Below are 25,866 nucleotides of genomic sequence, written 5' to 3' on the forward strand. Positions count from 1 at the left end.
GATAGTAGGAATGGGTTGGTGGTCCCATTATTAGAGGAATGGTCACATAGTCACAAAGACCTGAATTCAAATCCAACTCCAGACACTTAGTAGCTGTGTGACTCTGGGCAAGTCATTTAACTTCTGTCTGCCTTAGTTTCATCAACTTTAAATTGGGGATAAGAGCATCTACCTCCCAGTGTTGTTGAGAAGATCAAATAAGATAATATTTGTAAAGCACTTAGCACAGTTCTTGACACATAATAGAACTAAATAAATACTTATTCCTTCTTCCCTTCTGTCTTTAATGCAGTCATTATATAAGGACCTATCTTCCCTAGCATAGTACCTTGTACATGGCAAAACACTTAACAAAACCTTTTTTTTTCCTTGGTAGTATTTTATTGCATTTTCCAATTACATGTAAAGAGTGTTTTCAGCATTCATTTTTTTCCCCTGGGTTCTGATCTGGCTTTACTAGAAGTAAGGAGCTTAAGAACTGCGTGAGGCTGCAATGGGAAAGGATAAAATGGGGCTAACTCTAGGGCAGGAAGGTTCTTCATGGGAGGAGAGGAAGAGGGAAGAAAAATGGGATGGGAGGCAGGCTGGGGTCTGGACTCCAAGGGGAGGGGTGTACGGCAGAAAGCTAGCAGGAGAGGCGGGCTCAGAAAGGAGCTTCCCTGGAAGTGCGAGCGGCCTTCCAGGGCCCGTTTCAGTTGCTCGTAAGTGACAAACATCACTACATTCCAGGAACCCAAGCGGAGGAAGGAAGGCATGAACCCTTTGTAGAAGGCTTGGGGGTCGCTCCTTCCGGAGCATGGTGAGGGCGCAGTGGCCAGCACTGGCATACAGGCCCGCGGCAGAGTCCATGTATCTCGTCTTGACCATGTCCACAGGGGAGGCAATGATGGTGGTGCAGAAACCAGCCCCAAAGGCTGATGTGAAGTGGCATGGAAGGTCATCAGTCATGAGGTGGGCCTTCAGGAGGGCATCTTTGATGAGATCGTATGTCACCAGTTCAGCACAGTTGACAATAGCATTGCGGGCAACATTAGGTGAAGTTCATTTCCAAAGCCCCTCCTCTCCGGCGATACTTTTTTTTTTTTTAGTGAGGCAGTTGGGGTTAAGTGACTTGCCGAGGGTCACAGCTTGTAAGTGTTAAGTGTCTGAGGCCGGATTTGAACTCAGGTACTCCTGACTCCAGGGCTGGTGCTCTATCCACTGCGCCACCTAGCTGTCGGGCGATAGTCTTACAGGCATTCAGCGTGCCCTGATATCTTGGGCTGCCACCTGCACGAGCCTGGACCTGGAAACGTACCTTCACCACATCTGTTGGTTGGGCTATGGCCACTGCCAGTGCCCCTGTGGTACAGCCTGCCAGGAGGCGGCTCCCAATGCCTGCATGCTCAGATCGCTTGGTGTAGAACTACTTGACAGAGTCATAGAGGCCAGTGCGGACAGAGGCAAAACTCATCTGGCGCTGCAAGCCAGCCACCAGCCCATTGTACAGGCTGCCAGGGCCCTCAGTCTTCACCATGGTCAGAATGGTGCCCAAGACACCCCGATACTGGGCAGTGGCAGAGGAAGCTCGCATGGTCCCCCCGGCTCTCTCCTTGAATCTGCAGCTGGATTTTGGCTGTGTCCAGGGGGAAGATGATGAGGTCAGTGATGCAGGCAGCAGTGCCAGCCCCCAGGAACTTGACGGTGGCTATTGGGGCCACATCTGTAGGCTTAAATCCAACCAGGATTCGACGCTTGTTTTTTTGCTACTTCCCAGGAGGGAGAGGCGAAATGGTAAGATGGTCTCTGATGATTAAGAAGAGATAGAGGGGGGGCAGCTAGGTGGTGCAATGGATAGAGCACCGGCCCTGGAGTCAGGAGTACCTGAGTTCAAATCTGGCCTCAGACACTTAACACTTACTAGCTGTGTGATCCTGGGCAAGTCATTTAACCCCAATTGCCTCACTAAAAAAAAGAGATAGAGGAATTCTGCCTGAGTCCTGACTTGGAGGGTCTCACGAGGATGGCACCTTGATCAAGCTTCTCTAAAGGTGTTCACTCTTCAAAGTTTCTCACAGCAACCATGGCCCACTTCCCTTGATTTTCCATAGAAAGTTGCTGGGAAACAACACCTAATGATCATACTATGTGCCTGGGACCGTGAAGGAAAACAAGAGGAGGAGGAGCACGTGGCCTGGGAGGAGTCCGGAGTGGGGGGGGGGGGCTGGAGTGGATGCCTGGCTCTCTGTTGGGTCGCTAAAAACTCATAGTCTTGGACTAGAGAGATGTGCTGCTTCAGCATTCATTTTTGTAAGGTTTTGAATTCCAAATTTTTTTACCTCACTTTGCTACAGTTATAAATGCCTTTCTTTTCTTTCCTTTCTTCTTTCTTTCCTTCCTTCCTTTCTGTATGGCAATGAGGTTTAAGTGACTTGCCCAGGGTCACACAGCTAGTAAGTCTGAAGTGTCTGAGGTCATATTTGAACTCAGGTCCTCCTGCATCCAGGGTTGGTACTTTATCCACTGTGCCACCTAGCTGCCCCCTTGAATTCCAACTTTTTCCCTTCTTTCCCTTCACTCCCCCTTTCCCTAGGTGGCAAGCAATAAGATATAGGTTATGTGTACACACACACACACACACACACACACACACACACACACACACACCCACACACACCCACACACACACCCATATCTGATTGCCTACACACACACATATATGCAATTATGTTATAAATATTTCCATATTATTCATGTTGTAAAACAAGAATCAGAACAAAAGGAAAAAACCGCAAGAAAGAAAAAATAACAACAAATAAAGTGAAAATGGTATACTTTGATCTGCATTCAGACTCCATAGTTCTTTTTCTGAGTGTGGAGAGCATTTTCTATCATGTCTTTTGGAATCGCCTTGGATCATTTTATAGCTGAGAAGAGTTAAGTCTTTCACAGCTGATCATCACACAATTTTGCTGTCACTGTGTACAATGTTCTCCTGGTTCTGCTCACTTCACTCAGCATCTGTTCATGTAAGTCTTTCCAGTGCTTAACAAAATCTTACCAACACATTAAACTGGAGAAACTGATGAACTAGCAATAGAGATGACAATACTTGCCACACTGTCTTCCATTTAATCATTAGAGGGAGAGAAAGAAATGACATTATCATGGTAATATCATGCCAACCATCCTCTTTAATGTATGATGCAAAGAAGGAAGAAATAGATGACAAAATTGGGACAGATCATAAACCTGGGAATGAAGCATTATATAATAGTGGGACATTAGCTAGACCCCTCTCTTTGCAAAAAAAAAAAAAAGCAAAACAGCTGATAAATTGACTTGAATTCATTGAAATTTAAATCTTTGAAAGGTGGAGGAAACAATAAAGGGAACTTCCATTCTGGGTCAGATTGTGACCAGCAAGGAGGAACTTGTTGTTCATGTTAAAATGATAGGAACCTTAAAGGGGAAATGCTGACTCCATTTTATAATTTATGATGAAGAAGGAGAAGAAAGCTGGACTTAGTCTGATATACACCATAGATTTTTTTTTAATTTAAAATTTACATTTTTAATTTTTTTACATCATCAATTTTGGAAGAAAACATTTCAATGTCCAGAGAAAGAATAGGTAGGATTCTGTGACTTAAAATTTATGAGATAAGTCAGCTCAGGCAAGAAATATGGGAAGCTCAAAAAAAAAAAAAAAGGAAATTCTCATGATACAAATAATTTCTTTGAGTAAGACAAAGAAGAGTAATCAAAAAGAGTTTAGATGAATTTAATCTACTCAAACTACTGGTTTCTTTCCTTGACCACTCACCTCAAGGACTGAATCATGTTAAACATGTTTAAACACTGAGTACAGATGCCTTCCTCCTACCCACCCCCCAAACCTGCCACATTTTACTCCATGGGAGCATATCTTTCCTCTGAACCTTTTGAAATCTGCTTTCCTAAAGTACAGGGTGAGGTCTGATTTTGCATGGATTTCCTCTCCTTCATTACAAATTCTAAAACTTAGGTGTTGGAAAATTTCTTGAATGAAATTCCTTGAAGGCCCAGGGAGATAATGTTACCCATCATCAGAACCTCAGAACAAATAAAGTGAACAGTCATGTTGAAAAGAAAAGGAATTTAGTAGCATGCTAAGGATTGTTTTCTGGGGTACAGATTTGGTTTATATAGCTTTTTCAGGCCTTCTTAGAGTACTGTCAATAGACCAGAACTGGCCTCTAACCGGTGAATGGCTTGTAAGCAAGGACATGTGTTGGGGCCTCCACTCCTAGTGGGGAGACTTGAGGCAGTGTGGGGAGATCTAAATACTTATACTAGTGGCTGCACAGTGAGCTGTAGGCCTGACAGTGAGGGGTAACAGCAAGAATATGACAAGTTGGATTCATTGCAGGACTTTCCAAGTTTGTTCAGTGCTTGTCCAGCTCATAGAACACCTGGTGAATTATTGACAGAGGGTGAGATCATCCAGAGCTCATCCAGAGGGTGATCCCAATGGATTGTTGACTTGCCTAGCTCAGGGCATGGCTTGCCCTCTGGGCCTTAGCTCTGGAAAACCAGGGGTTTCCTAATGTTTTGTCAGTACAGAGCCCATCAACAGCACTCTGTTGCATTTGAATTGATCAATGGGATAGTCTATCCCTGTGGGAAAATTGGTGTGGAAATTCCATAGTTTTGTGTTATGTACAACATTTGTGGGATCCTGGGGCTAGAGAGGGGTGTGTGCAGGAAGGGTTAGTATATACAGCATAAGTATCATTAAGATAGTTGTCAGATTTTTATTCAATAATCTACAAGAGGTGTGTTTGTGTGTGTGTGGTAGGGTGATTTGGTCAGGTTGATAGGGTGGTTATTATTTAGTTTGCAGCAGAATGGGTATTATTTAGGTTAAATAGTATATACCGATAACAAGGTTCCCCCCACTCCAGCCCAATTGTTCCCTATCCCTAGGGCTCTGATAATTTCCACTCTAATAATCAGTTCCTCCCTGCTAGTGAGAATCATATCCAGTATAGAAATTTCCTTTGTTGGTTCTCCTACCTTCTGAAGGATGAAATTATCATTAAGGCAAGTCAAGAAGTTATCCTCTCATATTCATTCATCTTGGTGTTGGAGGCCTGTCTTCTTCTCCTAATGCCCTTGCTTCCTTCCTTTTCTCTTTTCTTCTTTGTTTCCTCATCTTCCCTTTCCACCAACCCAGGGAAAGATTTTCTTCAGTTGTAGGAAATTTATATTATCCCAGGTGCTATCTGACTTATAGTCTTACATTGGGATGTAAGTAATTTCTTAATTTTTTTTAAATTTTAAAATTTATTTTGAATTTTTTCCAGTTACATGTAAAAATATTTTTTGAGTTCCAAATTTTCCTCCCACGTTCCCTTCCTTCCCTCCTCCCAAAACTAGCAAGCAATCTGATATAGGTTATATATTACAATCATGTTAAACATATTTCCACAGTCATGTTGTGAAAGAAGAATCAGAACAAAAGGGAAAAAAAAACACAAGAAGAAACAACAACAACAAAAAGCAACAAGAAAAGTGAAAATAGTATGCTTCAATCTGCATTCAGACTCCATAGTTTGTTTTTTTCCTGGATGTGAACAGCATTTTCTGTCATGAGTCTTTTGGCATTGTCTTGGATCATTGATTGTATTACTGAAAAGAGCTAAGTCACACAGTTGATCATCACACAATGTTGTTGATACTGTGTACCATGTTCTCTTGGTTCTGTTAATTTCACTCAGCATCAATTCATGTAAGTTTTTCCAGGTTTTTCTGAAATCCACCTGCTCTTATTTCTTATAGCACAATAATATTCCATTACATTCATATACCACAACTTGTTTAACCATTCCCCAACTGATGAACATCTCCTCAATTTCTAATTCTTTGCCACCACAAAAAAAAAAAAAAAAAACCAACAGAAAAAAAAACCCAGCTAGAAATATTTTTGTACATGTGGGTCTTTCCCCCTTTTTTATGATCTCTTTGGGATATAGACCCAGGAGTGGTATTTTATTTTATTTTATTTTTTCTAGTAGTGGTATTGCTGGATCAAAAGGTATGCACAGTTTTTTGGGCATGGTTCCAAATTGCTCTCCAGAATGATTAGATCAGTTCACAGCTCCACCAACAGTGCATTAGTGCTCCAATTTTCCCACATCTTCTCCAACATTTATTATTTCCCTTTTTTGTCATATTAGCTAATTGGAAAGGTATGTGGTGGTACCTCAGAGTAGTTTTAATTTGCATTTCTTTAATCAGTAGTGATTGAGAACTTTTTTTTTCATATGGCTGTAGATATCTGAAAACTACATGTTCATATCCTTTGACCATTTCTCAATTGGGGAATGACTTGTCTTCTTATGTATTTGATTCAGTTCTCCATATATTTTAAATATGAGGCCTTTATCAGAAACACTATAAAAATTGTTTCCTAGCTTTCTGCTTTCCTTTTAATCTTGTTTGCAGTGGTTTTGCTTGTGCAAGAACTTAAGTAATTTCTATCTCCTATATATTGGATACACAAAGACAAATTTTTTTTTTTGCTTTGTTTGGGGTTTTTTTTCCCCCCCAGGGCAATGAGGGTTAAGTGACTTATCCAGGGCCACACAGCTAGTAAGTGTCAAGTGTCTGAGGCTGGATTTGAACTCAGGTCCTCCTGAATCCAGGGCCAGTGCTTTATCCACTGCACTACCTAGCTGCCCCCACACAAAGACAAAATTTAAAAAGATGACCCATATTCTTGAGGAGGAGAATACAATATATGCATGTGTAACAGGTATTTATTGTGGCTTGTAGTACCTTGTCCTGCTTACACTGGGCATGTGAACATCTGTAGTGAATGGAATGGTTTACTCACTCACTCAACATATTCTCATTGTAAGGCCCCATTTGTTCTGAGGACAAATCGCAAAGTGGTTACACTCAGATCTACCCAGAGTCTAAAGAGTAACTGCTGTGGGAGGAATATACTCATCCTAATTATAATTTCAGTTCTTTTTTTTTTTGTTGTTGTTGTTTTTTTTGTTTTTTTTTTTTAAGTGAGGCAATTGGGATTAAGTGACTTGCCCAAGGTCACACAGCTAGTAAGTGTTAAGTGTCTGAGGCCGGATTTGAACTCAGGTATTCCTGACTTCAGGGCCGGTGCTTTATCCACTGCGCCACCTAGCCGCCCTATAATTTCAGTTCTTAAGCCCCCACTTATAGATATCCATTTACATAGACCAGCCACTAATAATAACAATAACACTATTAAACACATTATTTACATAACACGGATACAAAAGAAATAGTAATTATTTCTCAAATATTAAAATGAATAAATAATAAATACATCTCAATCCATACGTATACCTGGGTCACACTGTCCCAACAATGTACTCTATCAGGGAGAGTGGGCACACAGTGCCTTTTCCTAGCCAAGGAGGCACATGAATGAAAAAAGTCATGTGTTTAGGGGTAACTCAAAATTTTGAAATCATAAACTTCAGTGTCCTCCTCATGTCTCAGAAAAGGTCCATAAAAGTTTCTTCATGAATATATCTTCTGTGTTGGACATGTTTCCACTATTAAGCTGAGTTAATCCATACTATGCTTAACAAACACTTCATGTGTTTGGCATGGCATATCAGTCAAACTACTCAATCTATTAGGTGGTACCACTGATTTTTTTTCCCAAACTGTTCCTCTGATCAACTAGACTTATTCTTTTCTTTTTTTGGGGGGGGGGAGGGGGCGGCAATGAGGGTTAAGTGACTTGCCCAGGGTCACACAGCTAGTAAGTATCAAATGTCTAAGGCCAGGTTTGAACTCAGGTCCTCCTGAATCCAGGACTGGTACTTTATCCACTGTACCACCTAGCTGCCCTGACTGAAACTTATTCTTTTTTGTTTGTTTGGTGTGGTTTTTTTTTTTTTTTTTTGGTGAGGCAATTGGGATTAAGTGACTTGCCCAGGGTCACACAGCTAGTAAGTGTCAAGTGTCTGAGGCTGGATTTGAACTCAGGTCCTTCTGAATCCAGGGCCGTTGCCCTATCCACTGTACCACCTAGCTGCCCCTGAACTTATTCTTTTTTTTTGTTTTGTTTTGTTTTGTTTTTTTTGCGGGACAATGGGGGTTAAGTGACTTGCCCAGGGTCACACAGCTAGTAAGTGTCTGAGGCCGGATTTGAACTCAGGTACTCCTGAATCCAGGGCCGGTGCTCTATCCACTACGCCACCTAGCCGCCCCCCCTTGAACTTATTCTTAAAACCTAACAGCAATCCCTTCCAGTTTCAAGTTTAGCTGATGTAGTTCTGAAATTGGTTCTTTCATGTTCTGTTCTGTTCTTATTTCTCACTCATATTTTTATGGGTACTGAGAATGCCATCCTCAACTTTAGCTTATGGTTGGTGACCATATTCTCAGCTCTCTTTAAAATCGGAGAAATTACATTTGTTCCACAGTAGAATGGCTCTGGTTTTCAAAGATCCAAGTTATATTATAGCTTCTCACATTAAAAACCAACTGTCTCAGAAATTATCATTAGAGTAACTGCTTCAGTAATTGCAGAAACTTTAAAAGACAGTATCCTTCACACAGGCAATGTATTACTGGAAGGAGAGGGTAGGAAATCAAGGAGAATCAGGAAAGGTTTTGTACCCTAGGTACCACCTGAAGTGGACCTTGAAGTAACTAGAGATTCTAAGCAGTAGAGCTAAGGAGAGCATGCATTTTAGGAATGGAGGACAGCCTCTTCAAAGGCACAGAAGTAGGAGATGGCCTGTTGTATATATAAAACAGCTAGTAGAATTGTTTAATTAGAATGCAAAATTAATTAGGACAGTAATTTGAAATACCTGAAAAAGAAGGTAGATACATAGTTAGTAATTACCTTATCAAACATCATAAAAGAAGGTTGGGATAAGCAGCATGAAATGTCCCCAAGTCAAATTTATAAAATAAATTCAGCTCAATGGGGAGGAGACGACAGGGAAAATTCAAAGTTATTTTGTTGGATCTCAGGACACATGGCTTTATTTGGAAAGAAACACTGACTTAGTACATCTGTAAAAGGGAGTGACTCTCTCTCTCAGTTGTTCTCTTCTTTTCTGACCGCATGTTCGTACTGTTGTTGCCTGTCCCATGAGGGATAAATGTGGAAAGGTGAAGCCCTTTCTCTTCATTCCAACAACATGTCAACTTCTCGCATGTGGCAATTTGAGCAGGGGTCAGTCAGGCAAGTTTGATCAGTCCGCTGGCTGCCTCCTCTCCTTTGTGTTTATTTGACTGATCCTAAGTGACCAAACATTGACCACAAGGTGTACACATTCAGGATTAAAGTTTACCTTGTGAGTTCCAGAGGTCTGGAGGTTCTGGGTCTCCAGATAGTGCCAGATGTTTTTGGGAAGGAGTTCCTGCCAACTATTCCAATGTTCTTAGAGAGAATGACCTCTGGTGCAGAGATGAGATGAAATGTAAAATGGATACTCAGCAGTTCCGGCTTTATGTTTTGATGGTTTTAAGCCTCAATTTCCGGGCAGAGTATTTCAGTAGCTATTACTGCTGATTGTTGGGTTTAAGTTTTCTGTCAATGCACACTATTTTTTTTTAGAACCTTTTATGTTATAGGAACAATTCTTGTATAGGAAATAAATATTGGCACAGTGAATAGAGAGCTGGCTTTGAAGTCAGTAAGTCCTGGGTTTTTAAATTCTGCCTTTGACACATACTGGCCATGTGACCCCAGGCTAGTAACAACTTCTCAAGGCTCTAAGTAATTTGCTAAACCTATAAGTTGAAGAGAAGGTGCTGACCAGCATTGATAGAGAAGTCAGGCATATTGATTTTTTTCTTTTTAGTGAGGCAATTAGGGTTAAGTGACTTGCCCAGAGTCACACAGCTAGTAAGTGTTAAGTGTCTGAGGCCAGATTTGAACTCAGGTACTCCTGACTCCAGGGCTGGTGCTCTATCCACTGAGCCACCTAGCTGCCCCCAGGCATATTAATTTTAAAACTGTATGTAAAATGGATTTAGTAGGGGAAAGACTGAAGGCAGGAAAATGGGAGTAATCCAGGAAAGCAGTAAAGAGGTCCAGCAGAGGTGTAGTGGTCATGTGAATGGAGAGAAAGGGATGGAGTCGAGAGTTGTGGAAGTAGAATTGACAAAATTTGGCTAATTGGAGATGCGGGTATGGGGGGGGTGGTACAAAAGGAAAAAAGTCAATTATGACTCCAAGGTTGCAAACATAGGTGAAGAGGAGTGGTGCCTTCAACAGAAATAAGAAAGTTTGGAGAAGGGATAGATTTTTGGCTTTGAAGCTTGTTTTCTACCCTCTATGCCAAATCACCTCTCTGTTGAGGTGAATGAAATGTAAAAAAAAAATTCCTAAAACTCCAACAGGTAGTACTATCGGGAAAATTCTTTTGCTTTTCTGGCCATTTGTCATCATCCGATTACATCTATAGTCATTATTTCTTCACATTTTTCTGGATGTTTAAATTCTTCCCAGATGATCTAAGGAGAGGAAGAAAAGCAACAGTGACATTTTAGTAGATTTTTTGCAAGCCTCATGAATGGTAATAGTTTCCAATTTAGTCAGAATTTTCCTCCTATAAAAATATCAGAAAAGATTAATAATACTAGTGACCAAGAGAAAACATTGGAAGTGCTGATAAAGGTAGATAGCCCCTCCTGGGTATGTGATCCCTGGATTGGGGATTGGAAGAACTGGGTTTGAGTCCCAGCTCTGTCATGTATTAATTGTATGCCTCTCTGGACTTCATTTTCCACATCTGTAAATGTGACACGATTGCTTTTGTTTTTTTTGTGGTTTTTTTTTTTTTTTTTTTTTTAGTGAGGCAATTGGGGTTAAGTGACTTGCCCAGGGTCACACAGCTAGTAAGTGTTAAGTGTCTGAGGCCGGATTTGAACTCCGGTCCTCCTGACTCCAGGGCCGGTGCTCTATCCACTGTGCCACCTAGCTGCCCTGACACAATTGCTAATAACCTCAGTGTAGTATAGTGGCACAGAGAGGGCTGAATTTGTTATGAGAGGACCTGAATTCCTCCTCCTGGCTCTACTATTTACTACCTTTGTGATATTGGGCAAAACATTCAGCCTCTATGGACCTCAGGTCCCTCAACTGTAAAATGAGGAAGTTGGACTAGGTAATGTTGAAGGTCCTATTCTATTCTAAATCTATGATCCTGTGTTCCTTCCAGCTCCAGTGTTCTAAAATTCTATGAAATGAAAGTGCAAGTAACATCTCCAGTCTTTGAATATTCTCCCTGGGGGCCCCCGCCATTACTCATTTGGCTTATATCTGTTATGTGACCATGGGCAAGTCTCTTCATCTCTCACTGCCTCTTTAAAACTATCTCTGAGCTGCCTGTCTATATTAGTGGAAGGGGTGTTCACACTAGGAATTCTCTACACTGATGAAATCACAAGTCCAGCCCTCTCTCTCCAAACAAAAACCACTAAATTTGTTCCTAATGAGATGAACTGTTTTGCATTATTATTTAATGTGTGATAATTTAAACAACTAGGTTCCTAGCTTCTTCAAGGCAGAGGTTGTAGTTTTTAGTTCATTATATCACAGAATTTCAGTCTAACCTATACTTTAAAAAAAGTTACCCTGATGGCACAGAGTATATACTATTGGACTTCATCTCAGGAAGACCCGAGTTCAAATCCAACTTCAGATACTCACTTATCTGAGTGTCCCTAGGAAAGTCACTTAAACTCTATTTGCTTCAATTTCTTCACTTGTAAAACAGGGATAACAATAATATCTATATTTCAGTGTTGTGAGATAAGATTTGTAAAGTGTTTTGTTCTATATAAATTCTAGTTGTTGTCAACAATGATGATTCTAAAACCTCAGAATTTTGCTTGAAGGTCTCTGTAATAGCGATATGGTTCATGGTCAGAGTACCTTTGTTGGAGTTTTCATGCAGAAGATGCTAGGGAGCTTCTTCCAGGAGAACTGTGATCAAGTTTAAGGGAAGAGTAAGACTGTGGTGTATGAGTAGACATTTGGTAACTGGTTCTGCTAGGCTAACCACATGTTGTGAAGGAGGATCTTTGTCATCCAAAAAGCCTTACCAGCTTCATTTTTGGTCTCTTGACTTCACTTGCTTCTGGGGAATTTTGGTGATTAGTTATCTGATGGCTTTCTCTTAAGGGAGTGAAGGCTCTGATTTTGGCAAACCAGATTGTAAGAATATGAATTCAGGGACCCAGACTGGGTTTTACAATCATTGCAGCATTGGTGCCTCAGGGAGCAAGAAGAAATCTTTGGGAGTAACTTTTGGGACTTCAATCTAGTGACAGGTTTCATTTAGTATTTGTGATGCATCTGGACATGAAGATGGTGGGAAAAATTCTACATAGGAACTGAGGTAGTTTTTTTTTTTCAGGACAATGAGGGATAAAATTGACTTGCCCAGGGTCACACAGCTAGTTAAGCATCAAGTGTCTGAGGCCAGATTTGAATTCAGGTCCTCCTGAATCCAGGGCTGGTGCTTGTTGACCTTCTTAGTTAAGTTTTGAACCTGCTCTATCAGAAACCAAGGTAGTGTGGGAGATAGTATGCTCCAGAGATGTTTGGGGAAAATATTTCTATATTCATTCTTGTTACTCCTGTGAAGTGTCATTCAGTCATTTTTCAGTCATGTGCAATTTTTTGTGACCACATTTTGTGGTTTTGTCTGACATAAATCCTAAGTCATATCAAACTTTGCAACTCATTTGTAAAATAAGGGGCTTGGGCTAGATTGACTTCTGATGAGCCTTTTAGATCTATCTTACTGTGAATTTTTCCATGTGTCTCTTAGTAATGCCCTTTGGGGCTAGACTGAACAAGTCTAACCCCATTTTCATGTGACATCTCTTCAGATGTCCTTGAAAGTCTTTTCTTATCCAGGGTAAACATTCACAATTTCTAGAGGTAGCTGGGTGGCATAGTGGATATTGGGTCTGGAGTCTGGAAGACCTGAGTTCAGATCTGGCCTCAGACACTTACTAGCAGTGTGACTCTGGGCAAATTACTTAGCCTCAGTTTCCTCGGTTGTAAAATGAGGATAATAATAGCACCTCCTTCTCAGGGCTGTTGTGAGGATCAAATGAGATAATAGTTGCAAAGCCCATAGCAGATCCTTTATAGTAAATACTTATTGTTTTTCTTTAAATGATTCTCAGATGGCATGATTGTCACTATTAAGGCTGTCCTTTCCTAGATTCCCTCCAGCTTATCAATGCCTTTTATAAAATACGTTCTTCCAGAGTGAACCCCAAACTCTTTTTTTGGTCCACTCAGGGCATAAAACAATGAGACTACTCTGTCTCTTGTCCTTAATATATTTTTTCCTTAAAACTTTTTTTTTTTTAATCTTAATACTTTTTTGACTGCTGAATCATGCTAAGCCTAAAGGGCACTAAAATCACCAGATCTTTACTTAGCACCTTCATCTTTAAAGTGGCTCTGCTGAATGAATGAATGAAAGAATGAAGGAGGGGGCGACTAGGTGGCGCAGTGGATAAAGCACCGGCCCTGGATTCAGGAGTACCTGAGTTCAAATCCAGCTTCAGACACTTGACACTTACTAGCCGTGTGACCCTGGGCAAGTCACTTAACCCCCATTGCCCCGCAAAAAAAAAAAATGAATGAATGAATGATGAATGGATAAATGAGGAGAATGAATGATCTTGAAAGTTGTGGACTTTAAGGAGGGCCTAGATTTTCTTACTTATCTTATCCCTTGACCTTGCCTCACTTTTTATTCCTCTCCTCCCTTCCCTCTCTCTTTCCCCCTCTTCTTTCTCTTCTCCCCCCTCTCTTTCCCTTCTTTGTCAGTCTGTCCCTTCTCCCCCTCCATCTGTCCATCTACCTTGGTCTTTGCCCCTCCTTGTGTCTCTCTCAGGTATACACGCACAGGTTTCAAGACCACAAAGTCACAAAAAAAATGTCAATAAACAAACATTGCATAAACTCACAATAGAAAATGGGGATGCTCAAGGGGATGCTGAATTTGGTGATTTGATAAGGGAGAAGAGCAAGGTTGGGACAAGGTTGAGATGGATGTCTTAGGGAAAAATAAGACCTAGTTGAATTAATCCCACTCCAGAGGCCCCATACTTAGAATAAAGAGGAAGACATTGGTCTAGACTTGAAGCCTCCCTAGGAAGATGGAAGCTATTCCTGCTCATGATAACAGAACTGTAATATGATTCATCTGGGGCCAGGCAGACTTACAACTGGAAGTCTTTGAATGGGGGAAATGGAAGCCCTTTTCCACTTGAGGACTTGGGAACCTGTGCTCAACCCCTTGTGTGACATAGCTTGGTACAATGGAAAAAGCAATGGTTCTAGAGAGAGAGGACCTGGGTTCAAGCCCTACCTTTGACCATTAAAATCTGTGTGAAGTTGAGTATGTTTCTTTCTCTCCACAGGCCTTGGTTTCTTGTGTCTAAAATGGGGGTGGTGGGCTATATGACCTCTGAGGTCTCTTCCAGTTCTAATTCTATGATACCTGTAGTGACAAACATGGGGAGACTTCTGCTCGCTAGTGCCCCTGGCATTTGGTCACACAAGGCATTAACTCTGTGTCTTCTTGTCGGTCAGGTCAGACAATAAACAAAGGGTCCCCTTTCCCACAATTGCTTTTGCAGATAGGGAGCTATCACCTTCTCCCATCTCCCCTAACACAAATATCTATGTCTAGTTGCCACAGCTTTTGAAGAGGACAGTAAATGGTATATCAAGGATATCCTACCTCTTTAGCCAGGTGATCACAGCTATTCACTTTGTCTTTAATCTGAGGAATCTGGGGGAATAACCTTTGCTTGACATTGTACCTTGGAAAAAAGAGAGGAGAAAAATGAATGAAATCTGTGCAATATGACTCTCCTGATCTGCCAAAGTCAATATTGCTCTGACAAGGAAGCCCATTAATGCCAACACCCTGCTGACCCATGGGATAAAGTCCAGAGAGGGTTCAATTGAGCTATTAAATACAAGTCCAGCTTTCCACCCAGTGCTCTGAATGTTTTAGATACTTAACATATCACTTTAATTTAAGTTAGGATTCTAGAAGGGAATATTTTAGAGGTAAAGGATGCAGACTGTGTTTGACAAATGCCCTTCTATATTTAGAGGGTCAGGTAGCCCAAAGTTCTTTCTTTATTTAATCCAGTCTTTTTTTTAAAATCTAGTCTTAAAGAATAATATTAATGATGTACCATTTCTAGGCTTAGTGTACTATTCACATTTTATGACTTATTTTAAGTATTGTGATTTTTCTAAAAAAATCCCTTTGTGATTAAAGTAAGAGTATTTGCATTCCTATTGGCATTCTAACATGTGTATTTGTTTTTATTATTTGGGTACAACATTCTGCCTGTGGGTTCAACCATCCCCAGGTTTGCAATATGTCAAAAGCAAATGATTCAATTAATAGAAATAACTCAGGGTACAAACAAGTGCTCAAAATGTTTTGGCTAATGAGGTGAAGAAACGTAAGTAGCAGATGTTTCCAGGTGGCATGCTAGCTTTTGAATAGTACTCTATTACTAAACACTTATATTGAATGTGGTCCACTATGGCCTCTGCATCTTTTTCAACTATTCTCACATCTGATTTATTATTCTAATCTTATTGTGGATCAGGATACGTGGGACATTTTCCCTGAGCCTAATCCATAGATTACAAATTATACTTGTTTGATTCAGGCAAATTGACCTGTCTGAAGACCCATCTTTGAAAATGTACTCGATGGGAAATATTTTAATATGTCAATGAATCTATGATCTAATTTCTTTTTTTTCTTTTTAAAAATCATAATAGCATTTTTTATTTTCTAGTTACATGTAGAGATAGTTTTCAACATATGTTTTTGTAAGATTTCTAGTTTCAAATTTTTCTCCTTCCCTCCCCCCTCCCCAAGACAGCAAGCAATCTGATATAGGTTATATATGTACAATCACATTAAACATATTTCTGCATTAATCAGGATGTGCAAGAAGAATCAGAGCAAAAGGGAAAAACCTCAAAAAAGAAAAATAAAAAAAATAGAAATAGTATGGTTCAATATGCATCTAGATGTTACATTTCTTTTTTTTTTCTGGATTTGGAGAGCATTTTCCATCATGAGTCCTTTGGAACTATCTTGGACCATTGTATTGCTGAGAAAAGCCAAGTCTATCACAGTTGATCAACACACAATGTTGTTGATACTGTGTACAATGTTCTCCTGGTTCTGCTCATCTCACTCAGCATCAGTTCATGTAAGTCCTTCGAGGTTTCTCTGAAATCTGCCTGCTCATCGTTTCTTACAGCACAATAGTATTCCATTACATTCATATACCACAACTTGTTCAGCTATTCCCCAATTGATGGGCATCCCCTCAATTTCCAATTCCTTGCCACCACAGAAAGAGCAGCTATAAATATTTTTTACATGTGGGTCCTTTTCCCTTTTTTATGATCTCTTTGGGAAAAAGACCTAATAGTGGTATTGCTGGGTCAAAGGGTATGCACAGCTTTATAGCCCTTTGGGCGTAGTTCCAAATTGCTCTCCAGAATGGTTGGATCAGTTCACAGTTCCACCAAAAATGCATTGTTGTTTCAATGTTTCCGCAGCTTCTCCAACATTTATTATTTTCCTTTTTTTGTCATATTACAATCTGATAGGTGTGAGGTAGTACCTCAGAGTTGTTTTAATTTGTATTTCTCTAATCAATAGTGATTTAGAGCATTTTTTCATATGGCAATAGATAGCTTTGACTTCATCAGAAAACTGCTTGTTCATATCCTTTGACCATTTCTCAATTGGGGAATGACTTGGATTCTTATAAATTTGATTTAGTTCCCTATATATTTTAGAAATGAGGCCTTTATCAGAAATACAGGCTATAAAAATTGTTTCCTAGCTTTCTGCCTCCCTTCTAATTTTGAATGCACTGCTTCTGTTTGTACAAAACCTTTTTAATTTAATGTAATCAAAATCATCCATTGTGCATTTCATAATATTCTCTATCTCTTGTTTGGTCATAAACTGTTCTCCTTTCCATAAATCTGAGAAGTAAACTATTCCTTCCTCTCCTAATTTACCTATGGTATCAAGTTTTATGTCTAAATCATGTACCCATTTTGACCTTATTTTAGTATAAGGTGTAAGATGTTGGTCTAAGTCTAGTTTCTGCCATACTACCTTCCAGTTTTCCCAGCAGTTTTTGTTAAATATTGAGTTCCTATCCCAGAAGCTGGAGTCTTTGGGTTTATGTGATCTAATTTCTTATTAGGAAGAGAATACATTAACCAGCTGAAATGAATCCCAACAGTGAAGACAGTGATTCATACTGTATAATTCATGTTTGTGTTCTCTTATAAATCCTCCTAAAGGGGAATCTACCTGATAAGCTAGAGGTCTCACATAAACACATTATACATAGTATATATTTTTATATTGTATATATACAAACACACATAAATATATGTCTATATGTACATGCATATGTAATGTGTATGTATGTGTATACACACATTATATATCGTCTTTGTTGTCTAGGTAAAGTACTGTATATACACATTATACATATTATACATGTTACATGCACATACTATAGATACTATATACATCACACACATGGCAGTCTATATATAAAATGCATATATGTGCATGCATGTGCATATGTGTATGCACATACACACATACGTACATGCATATAGACACACATAACTTCAGGTCTTTGTCAAGGTAAAGATCTATCTATCTATGTGTCAATCAAGGCAAAGTTATATACACACACGTGTGCATGTATGTATGTACAGATGTGCAGAACATTATAATATGATATATACACATGCACACACATGTATACATATCCATACGCACACACACATATACATATATACACATACTTATATACATACACACATATGTAAAACTTTACCTTGACAAAGACCTGAAGTTTGCTTGTGGAAGTGGGCATTGGAAGGATTACAGCTTGTGAATTGTTGGGAAGTGATATACTTTTCTGAGTTTTCTCATTGTTTCTCACAGAAGAAATTGAATAGAAGCAGACTCAAAATGTGAGAGGTATGCTCAAAATGTTCTCTAAGATATCAATCATGTTGGGAACAATTTTGCATTTTGGAAAAAACCGTTAATGGCGAGACTGACTGTCCAGTATTGAAATCACACCATGCTATAGCTATATATTTTTTTTACAGTTTACAAAGTACTGTCATACGCTTCCAAGATCTCATTCGAATTACAAATGACTAGGGGAGTAGGAAGATCAGGGATCAGTTTATAAAGAAGTCGTAGGTTAAATTTAATTTAAAAGACTTGCCCAAGGCCACATGGCTAGTAAGTAGAAGACCTGGCACTTGAATCTAGATCCTCTGACTCTCAGTCCAAGATACTTTCCACCAAACTGTGTGGTGATGCACTCAGAGAAACAATTAATATGACTGCTAGGCAAAGAAGAGTCAGATAATAAAAATTTGTTAGGATGTTTCTGGCAGAGTGGGGAAAGGTGCTGTAGTAGTTTGGAACAACCTCTGTTTTTTTCTGGTGTAGTCTTTTTTGAAGCAGGTTGTTCTGTCCTTAGTATGCTTCCTTTTACTGCCCAGTAATTCTCTTCTCTTCTCTTCTCTTCTCTTCTCTTCTCTTCTCTTCTCTTCTCTTCTCTTCTCTTCTCTTCTCTTCTCTTCTCTTCTCTTCTCTTCTCTTCTCTTCTCTTCTCTTCTCTTCTCTTCTCTTCTCTTCTCTTCTCTTCTCTTCTCTCTCTCTCTCTGACAATATTGCTGGAACCTTCTAAACTAGAAACTACTATCTCCTCTACAACCTTGAGGAGATTTATATCCTTAATGATATCAGAATTGGGAAATCATCAGAATTTTGATATAAACCCTGCCCCCCTTCCCATAATCCCACCCACTAAAATACTTCCAAATCTGAGGACAACTCTATCAATGTGGGATTGACCTAGTCATATTCATGCTGAACTTGGAAGGAGTGACTAAAGCCTGGTGTAACTGGGGCAACATCTTACACTGGAACATAGATCCCCTTCATACTCCCACCACAGCCTAAAGACCATTGCATTCAGGTCCTAAACCCTGTGTATCTTGCCTCCTCTCGATCCCAATTGTATCCCTGTTTCAACAGTGATGGTGACCTGGATTTATCTTTGCCATCTCTTCCTTTGCCCCACCTTGGTGTGACCCTGAGTATTTGATTTTAAGCAATAAGCCTTTCCTTGTGAATTAAAATGTATTCTTGAGAAAGACCAGTTGTATTGCATTGAAAAACAGTTTAATTCTTTTGCAAAGTCCCCTTTAATTTCTTGCAATAGTCTAACACAGGTGGCATGATCAGTTGATACTAATATTCCAATTGTCTTGGTAGGTAAGGCCCTTTAGTAGTCAACAAGGAATATCAGAGATTATATTCTTTTTAAAAATTTTTATTATTATATTCTTTCTTAACTCTTCTATTTCTGATTTCATATCCTCCAAGATAATTTCTCATCTCAAATTTTGTTTCTTTGGAGTCTTTTCTTACTAGGAAGTAAAGACACTGCTTTGAATGCCTGTAGCTATTTGTCATTATACTTCTCATTGTAGATTCACAAAGGGGCAGCTAAGTCAGATGGGAAGATCTGATTTCAAACCTGGGCTGAGGCACTTATAAGCTGTGAGACCCTGGGCAAATCATTATTATTATTATTTTTTTCTGGGCAAATCATTTAACCCTCTTTACCTCAGTTTGTTATCTGTCAAAGGAGCTGGAGAAGGAAATGGCAAACAATTCCAGTATCTTTTCCTAGAAAACCCCAAATGGGATCACAAAGAGTCTGAAATGACTGAACAGCAACAACAAAATACACAAATTGCCTATTTAGTATGAACCACTGTTTTTCTCATTTGTCCATAAGGCTTAATTTAAAAAATATTACCTTTTAAAGACAAATATGATGACTAGTGCAAAGACAAGTGTCCCAAATATCACCAATAGATAAATATACATAGGACTTCCTTTTCCTTGTGCAGAACCTCCTGGAAAAGAGAAAAAAAAAAGAAAAAATTCAATTTAATGAATGCATTTTAATGAAACATTAACATTAACTATGTGTGTTTTTAGTGGGCATTATGATAAATTACTGAATCATATTAAATTGTCCCCAACAAAAATATACAAAGTTGTAATCCTGTTACTATTAAAAAAAATTTATTAGTGACAATAGAGTTAAAAAACAATCAACCAACCAACCGAATGTCTTCTATGACATAATTTCATCATGATCTTATAGAGTAGTTAACTTTCATTATATATTAAAATGCTATCTGGTAATCAAAATATAACTAATAGAAGTAATGTGGGAGATTCAAAGTTATGCTAGAAAATAGTTAATTGAAGGAAATTGGGAGATTTATTTAGCTAGGAGAAGAGACTTAGGGGACTATAATCATTACTTCTACATTTGAAAGGAACTTGAAGTGGAAGAGATATTAGATTTGTTTTTCTCAGCCTCAGAGAGCAGATGTGGAAGTAAGATTCAGTATTTATATTTTTAAGAAGGACTTGTAGCATGCCTTTTTTTTTTTTCAGAAGCAAGACGCCTTTATTATTTTTTTCATATTAGTCATGTTGTGAAAGTAGAAACAGACCCAAAAGGAAACCCTCCCCCCGCCAACACACAGCAAGTGAAAAATAGTATGCTTCAACCTGTATTCAGACTCCATCAATTCTTCCTCAGGATGTGGGTGGCATTTTTCATTATGAACCCTTTGGAATTATCTTGGATCATTGAATTGCTGAAATAGCTGTCATTCACAATTGACTGTCATATAATATTTTAGCATGCCATTTTAAATTTATTTATTTATTTAGAATTTTGTACCCACCTTATATGTAAAAACAAATTGTAACATCGATTTTTAAAATTTTGTATTCCAAATTCTCTTCCTTCCTCCCTATTCCCCCCTTAAGAACTCAAGCAATTCAATATAAGTTATACATGTGCAGTCATGCAAAACATAGCTGACTAAAAACTTTAGAAAAAGGAACTGACAACAACAACAACAACAACAAAATATTCTTCCATCTGTATTCATTCAGATACCATCAGTTCTCTCTCTGTAGATGGATTGCATTTTTCATAAGTCCTTCAGGGTTGTCTTGGATCATTGCATTGCTGAAAATAATTAAGTCATTCGCAGCAGATCATCTCACAATATTGCTGTTATTATGTATATAGTACATTTCTTTTTTTTTTCCTTTTAAAGTATTTTATTATTTTCCAGTTACATATAAGGATTGTTTCCATCCCCCGCCACCTCCTCCCCAAGATGGAAAGCAGTCCGATATAGGCATATACAGTACATTTCAGTTTGCATCATCTCATATAAATCTTTCCAGGTTTTTTCTGATAGCATCCTGCTCATTTTATTATTATTATTTTTTATAGCAGACTACATTTATATAGTACCTTATACCTGACAAAGAATTTTCTTCACAATAGCCCAGCAAAGTAAGTACTACCATCCTCAACCTCATTCTCATCCTCATCCTTATCTTACATTGCTCTTGCTTCTGCTTCAAATTTTTTTCCCCAGTTACTATTGCTAACTGTGTTTCCCTCCATCCTATTCCCTCCCCATGATATTTACTCTATTTTCTATCTTCTTTTACCCTATCCTTCCTCAAAAGTGTTTTAGCATGCCATTTTTTTTTAATGAGGCAATTGGGGTTAAGTGACTTGCCCAGGGTCACACAGCTAGTAAATGTTAGGTGTCTGAGGCCACATTTGAACTCAGGTACTCCTGACTCCAGGGCCCGTGCTCTATCCACTGCGACACCTAGCTGCCCCATTAGCATGCCATTTTAAAGAAAGCTCTTTTGTAATGGAGAGAAGGAAAGAAAGGAAGGAAATAAACATTTATTAAGCACTTACTTAAACCAGGCACTGTGCTAAGTGCTTTACAAATATTATCTCATTTGATCCTCATAACAGCCCTGGGAGGTAGGTATCATTATTATCCCCATTTAATTTTGAGGAAACTGAGGCAGATAGAGTTTAAGTGACTTCCCCAGAGTCAAACTGTTCATGTTTGAGGCTTATTTGAACTCAGGCTTTCCTGACTCCAGGCTCTGCTCCCTATTCACTGTGTCACTTAGCTGTCAATAATGGCCCAAATGTATGAATTTGTTTTCAAGAACAATAACAAGGGGACAGTATTTTGAGAAACCTTGGGGTTCAAGGAACCCACAAGTAAAAAGATAGATGAAGATCTATATATCACGTTGAGAAACTAGAAATTTTCTAGTGTATAAAGCCCAGTGAGGGTTGGAGAACTATTACAATTGATAAAAAATATATAATATTATAGGAAAAAGTGTGCAAAAATGAGAGATAATTGACCTGTACCCTGCCCTGGTGTATTATGTTCAGGTGTGGGAACCCTGTTTTAGGCCTGGACAAACTCGAAAACATCTAGAAGAGGCTCACCAGGATGATGAGAAAGGCCTGGGAGAGTTAGCTAACATAGAAGATAAGGGCTGGATTCCCAAAGATCTCAATAGGCTGGAAGGATTGGCTGAATCTGTAAGAGGATTTGTAACAGCTTTTCCTTCCTTAAATTCTCTCTCTGCCCCTCCCTCCCCGCCCCCCCCCCCTTTTGCTAGGCAGAAGGTTAAGTGACTTGCCCAGTAAATGTCAAGTGTCTGAGGTCAAATTTGAACTCGGGTCCTCCTGAATGCAGGGCTGACCCTTTATCCACTGCACCACCTAGCTGCCTCCTTCCTTAAATTATAAGGTATAAATTTACCTGTTTACATTTTGTATCCTCTCTTTTCCTCCAGGATAATATAAACTTCTTGAGGGCAGGGATTATTTGGCATTTTTGCATATAGCACAGTCCCTTGCAAATCAGTAAGTACTTAAAAATGCTTGTTGGATAAGTTTAGAGAAGGGAAGACTGCTGGACATTGTAGCTATTTGAAAGGTTGCCATATAAGAATTCCCCAGAGGATAAGGAGCAACAAAGCTACAGAGTAGCTGAGTAAGGCCAGATGTCTTTTTTTTTTTTTCAGACTCTACAGAGTGTCTCTTTTTATTATTTTTTTTCTTTCATCCTATCACTCTTCAAAAGGGATTTGCTTCTGTCTGTCCCCTCCCCCACTCTGCCCTTCCTTCTTTTGCCCCTCTCTTTCCCCTCCTATTTTCCTGCAGGGTTAGAGAGATTACTCCACCCAATTGAGTGTGTACATTATTCCCTCCTTGAGCCAATTCTAATGAGATTGAGGTCTTTGAGCCAATTTTGATGTGTGTTAGGCTCTTTTACTGTCCAGATTAAATCGATTACTCCACCCAGTTGGGTGTGTCTATTAGTCCCTCCTTGAGGCAGCTCTGATGAGTTTAAGATCTTTGAGCCTTTTCTGATGAGTGTAAAATTCATTTACTGCTCCTCTCCCATCTCTTCCCCCACTCCATAAGCCTTTTCCTGTTACTTTCATGTAGGATTTCACTTCTGCCCTTCCCCCTCCCCCAGTGAATTCCCTTCACCCCTCAATTTAACCCTAAAGATGTTATCATCTAGATAAGTGACACAGTGGACAAATCATCACCCCTGGACCCAGTGGGATCCCGGCCAAAACCCAAGGCCCGATGTCTAAGAAAAAATTCAGTCATAATTAGTACTAGCCAAGAGTGGAATGGATTTCTTTGGGAGTGGTGCACTGTCCATCCCTGGAGGTCTTCAGATGGAGGTTATATGACTTCTTGTCAACATTACTGTGGAAAGGATTCTTGTTAAGTTATGAGTTGGAGGAGATGGCCTGTGAATTGTTTTGTTTTGTGCGGTGCAATGAGGGTTAAGTGACCTGCCCAGGGTCACAAAGTGTCAAGTGTCTGAGGCTGGATTTGAACTCAGGTCTTACTGAATCCAGGGGCAGTGCTTTATCCGCTGCGCCACCTAGCTGCCCCCTTGAATTGTGCAGTTCTAGAAGTACTCAAAACTTGACTTAATGTTGTGAATGTTGGGTAGAAATCAGTGCCAGGTGATCTTTTTTTTTTTCTTTCACTTTTTTCCCTTCCTTTTTCTTACTTGGATCAACAAAATTACAAAACAGTAATTATAGGCAAAAGACCATCTGAGACCTTCCCTTAGGTAAGGAAAGAATAACTGTAAGATGTGGGCAGAGAGTCAGAAAGCCTGGGTTCTAGTTATACTTCTGCCCACTGACTAGCTGCATGATCTTGGATAGTTTCACTTCTCTGTGCTTCAGTTTTCCCTTCTGTAAAATGATGAGATTGCTTTAAATGACCTCTTAAGCTCCCTATTAATTCTTTTTTAATTAAAAAATTTTTTTAAATTTATTTTTATTATTTTTTTCCCTATTAATTCTAAAAGCCTATGAGTCTATGATACCAGGTTGCTCTTCTTCATAAGAGGAACTAATCAATGAAAATGGAGTCTTAGGGAGTTCTCCAAGATGTTAAATGAATTAAGTCTGGAGGGGAAATTTGCTGAAAGGACTTTTATTGTACAAGCTATATAGAGCATGCCTGAAGGTCATGGCTGGATATTTAGGGCTTTTCAAGACCTAAGACCTGGAGATACTTCTTTAGTTGAGAGAAAGTAAAGGTTTTCTTGATAACAGAAAGTTGAAGCTAGTTCGATAAAACTTGGTAGCAACTTTTGTTGTGGCTGTTGTTTCTGACTCGTCATGACCCCATTTGGGGTTTTCTTGGCAGAGATACTGGAGTAATTTGCCATTTCCTTCTCCAGCTCATTGTACAGATGAGGAAACTGAGGCAAACAGGGTGAAGTGATTTAGTCAGGGTCCCACAGCTAGTAAGCTCAGGGTCACACTTACTAGCCAGCACCGCCTAGCTGCATTAAAGTTTAGTTAGTGACAAAGGCCTGTACTTTTGATGTATGTGTATTTCCTACTCATATCTTACCTTACAGATATACGATGATTAACATTTGGTGTTTAAATTGAATGATTTGTGTTCTTGCTTTAATGAAGAGTGGCTTCTTTTTAGAAAAAGACTGAGAGTTTGAATTATACGTTTGAACTCATATCTCCCAGTTTTTCATCCTGTGGTAATCCTAAAAATGGACAGCATCACCATTCATCTAGTAGCAGCCATAAATGAGTATACAGGGTATTTAGGTTGGACCCTGGAACTTCTTAGTATTACCATAAAGTGGCTTTGCATTTTAATTTTATTGCATGAGACTCTCTCTCTCTCTCTCAGAAACAATTGGGGTTAAATGACTTGACCAGGGTCATACAGGTAGCAAGTGCTTGAGGTCAGATTTGAACTCAGGTCTCTTGGCTTCAGAGCCGGTGATCTAGGTAATAAGCCACCTCACTGCCCTGATATACTTTTTTTTAAAAAAATACTCTTTTAAACAAAAAAATTCCCTGCGTGTACATCCTACCTTTTCAATTTTCTTAGACCTTGCACCCTACCACATACTCTATGATACAGTGACATTGCTAGACACTCCATCTTCCTCCTATGGGCATTTTTACTGGCTATCCTCCGTCTGTAGAATGCTCTCTCTCATTGCTTCTTTTTTTTTTTTTTAAAGTAAGGCAATTGGGGTTAAGTGACTTGCCCAGGGTCACACAGCTAGTAAGTGTTAGGTGTCTGAGGCCAGATTTGAACTCAGGTACTCCTGAATCCAGGGCCGGTGCTTTATCCACTGTGCCATCTAGCTGCCCCTCTCTCATTGCTTCTTACTCCTGGCTTCCTGGACTTTCTTCCAGTCTCAGCTGATATTCCACCTGTAGGAAGCCTTCCTTCTGTTGATTATTTTCTTTCTTTCTTTCTTTCTTTTTTTTTTTTTGCAGGGCAATG

General features: G+C 39.3%; 1 protein-coding gene and 1 pseudogene across 2 annotated transcripts in view; both read right to left on the bottom strand.

The window, feature by feature from the left end:
- Positions 1 to 643: 643 nt before the first annotated feature.
- LOC122747407 lies at positions 644 to 9,099 on the bottom strand (annotated as a pseudogene).
- CSF2RA (colony stimulating factor 2 receptor subunit alpha) overlaps positions 8,902 to 25,866 on the bottom strand; it is a 77,136-nt gene continuing 60,171 nt past the window's right edge. For both annotated transcript variants that reach the window (XM_043991435.1, XM_043991436.1), the window contains 3 exons: positions 19,948 to 20,047; positions 14,757 to 14,838; positions 8,902 to 10,494 (listed from right to left, as the gene is read on the bottom strand). In XM_043991435.1, the coding sequence (XP_043847370.1) occupies positions 10,426 to 10,494; positions 14,757 to 14,838; positions 19,948 to 20,047 (251 nt within the window). In that variant the 3' untranslated portion in view covers positions 8,902 to 10,425. The remainder of the gene's footprint in view (positions 10,495 to 14,756; positions 14,839 to 19,947; positions 20,048 to 25,866) is intronic.

Source organism: Dromiciops gliroides, chromosome 3 (genome assembly GCF_019393635.1).
Source record: "Dromiciops gliroides isolate mDroGli1 chromosome 3, mDroGli1.pri, whole genome shotgun sequence".
Taxonomy (NCBI): Eukaryota; Metazoa; Chordata; class Mammalia; order Microbiotheria; family Microbiotheriidae; genus Dromiciops; species Dromiciops gliroides.